This window comes from Chelonia mydas, chromosome 2, assembly GCF_015237465.2.
Source record: "Chelonia mydas isolate rCheMyd1 chromosome 2, rCheMyd1.pri.v2, whole genome shotgun sequence".
Taxonomy (NCBI): Eukaryota; Metazoa; Chordata; order Testudines; family Cheloniidae; genus Chelonia; species Chelonia mydas.
Window position 1 is genome coordinate 242,858,543 of NC_057850.1, and position 8,188 is coordinate 242,866,730.

General features: G+C 48.7%; 1 protein-coding gene across 1 annotated transcript in view; it reads left to right on the forward strand.

Moving 5' to 3' along the window:
* The first annotated feature begins 4,186 nt into the window (after positions 1–4,186).
* Positions 4,187–8,188, forward strand: part of LMBR1 (limb development membrane protein 1) — a 153,699-nt gene continuing 149,697 nt past the window's right edge. The window contains exon 1 of the mRNA XM_037891074.2: positions 4,187–4,559. Within this exon, the coding sequence (XP_037747002.1) occupies positions 4,497–4,559 (63 nt within the window). The 5' untranslated portion in view covers positions 4,187–4,496. The remainder of the gene's footprint in view (positions 4,560–8,188) is intronic.

An 8,188-nucleotide genomic window follows, 5' to 3' on the forward strand; every position in this document is an offset into this window, starting at 1 on the left:
GTGCTGGTTCTGCATAAACTGCATGATAATGCGCGAGGTGTTTACAATGGTCATAACTGCGGCGGTGAGCTGAACAGGCTCCATGCTTGCAGTGCTATGGCATCTGCTCGGGCAATCCAGGGAAAAGGGCGCGAAATGATTTTCTGCTGTTGCTTTCCCAGAGGGAGGGAGGGTTGACTGATGACATTTACCCATAACCACCCGTGACAAATTTTTGGCCCCATCAGGCATTGGGAGCTCAGCCCAGAATTCCAATGGGCAGCAGGGACTGCGGGAACTGTGGGAGAGCTACCCACAATGCACTGCTCAGAATGTCGACGCTTGCCACGGTACTGTGGATGCACACTGCCGAATTAATGTGCTTAGTGTGGACGCATGCACTCGACTTTATACAATCTGTTCCCAAAAATCAACTTCTGTAAAATCGGAGTATTTTCGTAGTGTAGACGTGGCCTCAGAGAAATGTGTTTTATGAAAGAGCATGTTTTTACCAGAGAATTCAAGAACCTGGGGAAAATGTTGAACGTTTTATAAAAGCTCTGAATACATTGGCTGAAAACTGATTTGGGGAATGCAAATATCAGAGACAGGCTGTTTATTGGGTTAACAGGTAAAAACAGCAGCTTCAATTAAAAAGAGATTTAACCCTAGCCACAGCTATTGAAATAGCAAAGTAGTCTGAGCTGGTGAAACTGCAAAATGAAGACCAACTTGCCAAACCTGATAAACAAGACACTAGCTTAAAAGCTGTTAACAGATGAAGCATGAGTGCTAAAAGTCATCATACAAGAGTTCCTGAGGCAAGGAGAGAGAACTCCCAGACTAAAATGGACAGATTCCAGCCCACATACACAAGGTGTGGAAAAAATCATATCCTAAGAAATGATACATGTCCAACCAGGGGTGCATGGTGTAATGCACAAAATATGGACATTTTGCAGCTGTTTGCCACACCAAAGCAGTCAGGGAGTTGACTTTTATCATCAACAATCAAGAGCTATTGTTTCTAGGATCTATCACTTGTGATGACACAGAACCTGCTTGAAGAGTGAAATTGAATATTCATGGCAAGACAGTTGAATTTAAAATTGACTCAGGTACTGACATCACAGTCATCTCGGAAGGGATTTACAATCACCTTCAATCCTTCCCAGAGCTGAAGTCACCTGACGCAGCTCTGACTAATTTTGGGGGTAATCTGAACAGCATGGGCCAGTTCACCACAGAAACAATTTACAAAGACAAAAGCTATGTATGTGATCAAAGATCAACAACCTTCTCAAGTACAGTGTGACAGCCATGATGGTCCTAGTGAGGTAGGTGAAAGAACCGACCATACCAAGTGGCTGCAACTAATAGACAGCTGGATGACCAAGCTGTTATGCATTTGGATTGTGTAATTAGAAGGTCTGCATGATTCAGAAACACTTTACAGACTAGTACATTATGAACTGCAAAGACAGTGTGATAGTGTAAATCAGTGGCTCTCAGCCTTTCCAGACTACTGTACCCATTTCAGGAGTTTGATTTGTCTTGCATACTCCCCAGTTTCATTTCATTTAAAAACTACTTGCTTACAAAATCAGACATAAAAATACAAAAGTGTCACAGCACACTATTACTGAAATATTGCTTACTTTCTCATTTTTACCATATAATTATAAAATAAATCAACTGGAATGTAAATGACAGGTTTCAGAGAAGCAGCCGTGTAAGACTGTATCTGCAAAAAGAAAAGGAGTACTTGTGGCACCTTAGAGACTAACCAATTTATCTGAGCATAAGCTTTTGTGAGCGACAGCTCACTTCATTGGATGCATCCAATGAAGTGAGCTATCGCGCACGAAAGCTTATGCTCAAATAAATTGGTTAGTCGCTAAGGTGCCACAAGTACTCCTTTTCTTTTTGTGGAATGTAAATATTTCGCTTACATTTCACTGTATAGTATATAGAGCAGTATAAACAAGTCATTGTATGAAATTTTAGTTTGTACTGATTTCGCTAGTGATTTTTATGTAGTCTGTTGTAAAACTAGGCAATTATCTAGAAGAGTTGATGTACCCCCTGGAAGACCTCTTCATACCCCCAGGGGTATGGGTACCCCTCGTTGAGAACCACTAGTGCAAATATTGTAAATGGTAGGAACATAGAACAACTGGGGAGATGTAATAGAAAGTTAAACTGTATTATATGGTTCAGCCACTAGGTAGCACTGTGTGTAAAATACTTTAAGCTAACCTGAGCCATATCTGGCAGAGCATTAAAGGATCTTAGGAGGAACACATGTAGTGTGTATATGCAAGCTCTGTAACTAGCTCATATCTGGTACTGAAGTACATGAAGAAATGGATGGCTGTGGCAAGGATTAAATGATTAATAGACCCAAGAGCTCTGATGACTTTCATCATCTGTGGAGCCATCCTGCAGGCTATAGCCTGCCGCATACTCAGGTCCTCAGTATACAGAATGAGGTGAAACTCCAACCAGTGAAGAATATATTTTTCAGTACTACTCTCCTGAAAGCAACCGGATCTGTAGGGATCTGGCAGTGAGTTTTTATTATAACATTTGCACCAGTGAACAGTAGTTAGGGATGAATCTTTACATGTAAATAGCAGTGAGGGAATAGCTCGGGGCTCACCTATCTTTCACAGCCTGCTCTTTTTAACACAAACAACGAGGAGTCCTTTTGGCACCTTAGAGAGTAACATATGTATTTGGGCATAAGCTTTCATGGGCTAAAACCCACTTCATCAGATGGAGTGGAAAATACAGGAGGAGGTATAAATTCATAAAAAGATGGGAGTTGCCTCACCAACTGTGAGGTCAGCCAAACAGACAATTCAATTAACAGCAGGATTGTAGTGGTAATGAGAGTGGCCCATTTCAAACAGTTGATAAGACGGTGTGAGTAACAGTAGGGGGAAATTAGGTTTAGGTTTTGTATTGACCCAACCACTCCCAGTCTTTATTCAGGCCTAATGTGATGGTGTCCAGTTTGCAAATTAATTCCAGTTCTGCAGTTTCACGTTGGAGTCTGTTTTTGACTTTTTTTGTTGAAGAATTGCCACTTTTAGATCTGTTATTGAGTGACCAGGGAGACTGAAGTGTTCTCCTACTGGTTTTTGAATGTTATAATGCCTACAACTATTACTCACACCTTCTTGTCAAGTGTTTAAAATGGGCCAATCTCATTACCACTACAAAAGTTATTTTTCGTCCCTTGGTATCCTGCTGTTAATTGAATTGTCTCATTAGAGTGACCTCACACTTGGTAAGGCAACTCCCATCTTTTCATGTATTTATACCTGCTGCTGTATTTTCCACTCCATGCATTTGATGAAGTGGGTTTTAGCCCATGAAAGCTTATGCCCAAATAAACGTATTAGTCTCTAAGGGGCCACAAGGACTCCTCCTTGTTTTTGCTGATACAGACTAATACGACTGCCACTCTAAAACCTGTTTTTTTAATATGTTTGCTGTTCTCACGTTATCTTTCAGCTCTTTTCCTTTGAATTTGCTGCCAATCCATGAAAGGGAGCTAGGCAAGTGTATTTGGTTTTTGGCAAATAGAAAGCTGGCAACCCTACATGTGAAGGGGCCCCGTGGCCAGCATCGCATCCAACTGCTTTTGGCTGCCCTAACCTGATGGAGCAGACACCTTTCCGCAGCAGGGTAAATTGGAGGTGGCATATCAGTGAGACTCACAGTCACAACCTTCAGGACTGTAATCAAGCGTCGTAACCACTGAGCCACGCCCTTAACAACCAGAGACTATGCGCCGCGCCGCGCCCCGCCCCGCCCCGCCCCGGTTTGGCCTGCCCTTCCTCCCCCTAGAACTGTCGCCGCTCGCGCCTCCGCCTCGCTTTCATAGTTTAGCTCCGCCCCTCCCCCCCTTCCTTTCCGAATTGGCGTACCCTACTCACCTAGCCCCGCCTCCCGGGGGCGGTTTTGGCCCCGCCCCATCTTTTGACCGCTCCACTTCTGGGTCAGAGCTGACCCCGCCCGCTGTCCTGCCCCCTCATCTCAGGGTAGTGCTAGCTACGCCTTCCTCTTAGCCCCGCCCCCTGGGCCCGCACTAGCTCCGCCTTCCTCCTTGGCATCGGCGGTTGGGGACCATTCAGGTCCCGCCTCCCGTTGTCTCGCGCCCTCGGGGCTGTGCTGACCACGCCCCCTGGGCCTCGACTGGCCCCGCCCTTCTCCCTCCCCGATCGGGGGCTGGGCCAGTGGTGGCGCAGCGGTCGCTGCTGCCGCGCCGTGACGCAGCCAGAGAGGCTGGGCCTTCCCCTCCGCCGCTGCTGGACGCTGACAGACCCGGGGAGATAGCGAGCGCCGCCGGGGTTGTCGGTGGCTCCGGTCGCCTCGCTCGCCGCCAGGGACCCGGGGAACAGTTGGCGCTGCTGCCGGCCATGGTTCCCCGCCCGCCGCAGGAGGGGCAGGGGCAGAGGCAGCAGCGGCAGCCGCCATTGCGAGCCGGGGCTGCGGGAGTATGAAGGATGGAAGCGGACGAGGTGACAATTCGTGAGCAGAACTTCCACAGCCAAGTGCGGGAGTACACGGTGCGTACGGGGGCGGCCCGCCCCGGAACTCCCCCCTCCTGCGGCCCGCCCTGTAACCCCCCTTCATCCCGCCCCTCATGCCGCCTGCCCTGTAACATCGTCCCCCCCCCCCCCGGCTCTGGAAACGCTCCTCGTTCCGACCCCCATCCTGCCCCCCGGAATTCCACCTCATCCTGCCCCCCCCATGCCCTTCATGCCGCCTGCCCCGAACCCCCCCCCATCCCACCTGCCCTGGAACCCCCTTATAGTGCCTCCTGCGCCCCCATCTTGTCCTTGCTGGAACCCTCCTTCACACCACTCCCTCATCCTTCCCCCTACCCCCGGAATCCCTCTTCCTACCACCCCCACATCCTCTCCCCAACCTCCTTCATACCAACCCATTTCCTGTCCCCCTTCTTTATCCCATCCACCCCTCATCCTGCCTATCCTGGAATCCTCCCCCGATCCTGCTTTCAAACCTCCTGCCTGCCCTGGAATCTACCCCTATCCCATCCCAGAACCTCCCCCTCATACTGACCCCCCCATCTTGCCCACTTCAAAACCCCCTTTTATATTGCTCCTTTGCATCTCACCCCTGTCCCATGCCCACAGTGGAAAACCCCTGTGCTCCCCTTCCTGTCTGCCCTGGAGCACCCCTCATACTATTCCTTTCCATCCTGCCTACTCTGGAATCCCCGTCCCTATCTTGCCCATCCAGCCCACTCTGTGACTCTTCCTCAACCTCCCGCCCCATCCTGCCAGCATGTGAGCCTCTTAACACCACCCCAGACCATTCTGCCTGCCTTGTAAACTACCACCATTCTACCTTCCCTGTAATCTCCTCATAGTGCCCCTCACTGTTCCACTCTATAACCCCCTCATAGTGCCCTCACTATCCTATATATCCCATCTTCACACTGCTGTCTCTGTATCCTCCCATTTTACCACACTATATCTTCTCATACTATTCCTCCCTCCCTTCATACTGCCCCATATCACACTCTGCCACCTCATACTGCTCTCCATTTCTAATACTACCTACTTATTTACCCATAGTGCCAATCCAACTTACTCTATGCACCACCCCATATTTCCTGTGATATTGCTTCATGACTCTTATCCATTATAGCCCGGTGCGGGAGTACATGGTGTGCCTGGGGAGGCTTACCTGTGCCCCCATAACACCCTCTCTGCTTTACAACTCTTAACCTTCCACAGATAAGTGATAGTGTATAGAGGACACATTGCGTCCTTATGCTTCTGTACTCCACCCCGCCCATAGTTCCTTCATGCTGCTGCATCATGCCTCCTACCAGTCAAGTATAGGAGTATACAGTATGTACATGTGTCCTGCCACCCCTCTACCATGCAGTCCTATAACTGTCCTCATTTCTCTCCTCAGCCAAGTGTAGGAGTACACAATGTGTACAGAGGGCATACATTCCTTTCATACCTCCCTAAACTCCCCCTTCATACCATCCCCAGTACTGTCCGATGCTCCTCTCTCTCCCCCATAGTCAAACACAGAAATACACTGAGCATATGGGTAGTGTCTACCACCCATACTGCCCCAAGCACCTTTGTGAAACAACCAAATGCCACAGTACACATAGATAGAGGGATCTGACAGGGATCTCACCCTGTACTGTCTCATTCTCCCCCAGCCATGTGTGGGAGTATATGATACATACATAGGTGCTGTGGAATGGGGGCCGACTATTACAGTCAAAGGTACATGCTATGTACAGAGAACATACCATTTCGTACTGACTCACACCACCCTTATAAAGTTTGCAAAAATATATGCAAAGGTATACATTACTAGATTATATTTGTTAATTGATCCCTTGAATAAGAATATGATTTCATAATCTAGTCACTTGTGGTGACATATTTTTAAATTTTATTAGACAGCAATATTAAATTTGGGTGGGCTATGTAAATCAGATGGGATGATGGTGAATGGATTATTTGGCAGTGGGGACCTAACTGGATCCCTTAAGTACTCATTTTCATAGTTTCTAAAAAGGTGTAGAATTTTTTTGTTAAAGTGTAATATGTTGTGGGTGGTGGTTGGACTCTACTGAAGCTGGTTCAAGTTACACATTTCCCCCTGTTTTTCTTAAGTGAGCTCCAAAAGTTTAACCAAGTTTGGTGCATAAGGTCTTTTGGAGGAGGTCCCTACTGCAACAGATCCTGAGGCCCACCAAACATGACTCATCTATTCGACATATTAATGAATCTGTAGGAGATGTGTGTGATAAGGAGACTTCCATCAATGTGGGTATAGCAAATAGTGGCAGGGAGATGGTACAGGGGAGGAGGATTTTTTCAGTATAGAGAAAGGCTTGACGTTTCCTGGGCACCCACCTTCCTTGCCCTCTCCCCCTTGCTCCATTCATGATCCCTCTATATTTCCTTTAATCTGCACTCCTAGGTACGTCTACACTTGCCTTCTTCTTTTGGTGGCATATAGTGTACCTCTACCCATGTAGCCCCCCAGCATGGGTATAAATAGCAGCGTAGACAAGGAGGCATGACTTAGGCCAGTAAAGACATGCTCGAAGAGTGTGGGTAAGTATGTGAGTACATATCCTATGGCAACTCTACTTGTCCAAACTGTGCTGCCAGTTACACTGTTATTTTTAGCACTGTACTATCCTGCTGCCAATGCCTTTTCCCCACTAGAGGGAAAGACTCCAGAAGTGGGGAAAGGCTCTGGTTGGGGGAAGCAGCGGGGAAAAAGCTTGGGGAACTCTCTGCTGCTGGGGCCTTTCCCTGCCACAGGGAGGGGGGTTTCCCAGCTTCTTCTTCCCTGCCAGAGCCTTTCCTCCCCTCAGGGAAAGGCTCTGTAAGCAAAAGCCTTTCCCGCTGCCTCCCTGCTGCAGGAGTCTTTCATTGACATGTGTCGCCACACGCTGCACTGTGGAAGCAGCTTGCTTTTCACTGCAGCATATAGCTACATGTACACTACATGCCACTGACACTGGTGTGTAGTATAGACGTAGTCCTCGGGTCTCCTGTGTACCTTCTTATCCATCAGTGCCCTGCCTGTGTTTTGCTCCCACATGTGATGCTTCCTCTTGTGCCTCGTGAAGGTGCCCACATTCTGAGACTGGAAGCATGGCTCCATGTCACCTGTCCCTGTACAGCCAAGTATGACAGTACACAATGCCTGTAGATGCCCAAAACCTGCCAAAAGCTAAGCAAAGATTAACTCACCTATACGTGTAAATGTCCCTGAGGCAGTAGCTTAGATCTTGTACTAGGACCTACTTTGGTGTAATTTCTGTCTCTCAGGGGCAGGGGCGCATGGAAATAAAAATCTGGCTGCTTTTGGAAGGGCACTTCCTGTGCCCCCCCCACGGCCTGAGGAGCTTACTCTCCCTGGGTGGCTGGAGGAGCTCTCTCTCTCCCCACTGCGGCCCTGGGACTGGAGAAGCTGGCTCTCTTCCTGTCCCCCTGCGTCCTGGTGGAGCTCGCTTTCCCGCTGGCCTGGAGGAGCTGGATCTCCTGCCTTGGCCTGGGGCCAGAGGAGCTCACTCTCCCCGCCCTGGAGGTGTTCTGTGCCCCGCTGACTGGGGGGCCCCATACCCTGCTTGTCCCCCCTTGCGCACGTCCCTGCTTAGGGGTGTGGCTTATTTGTACCC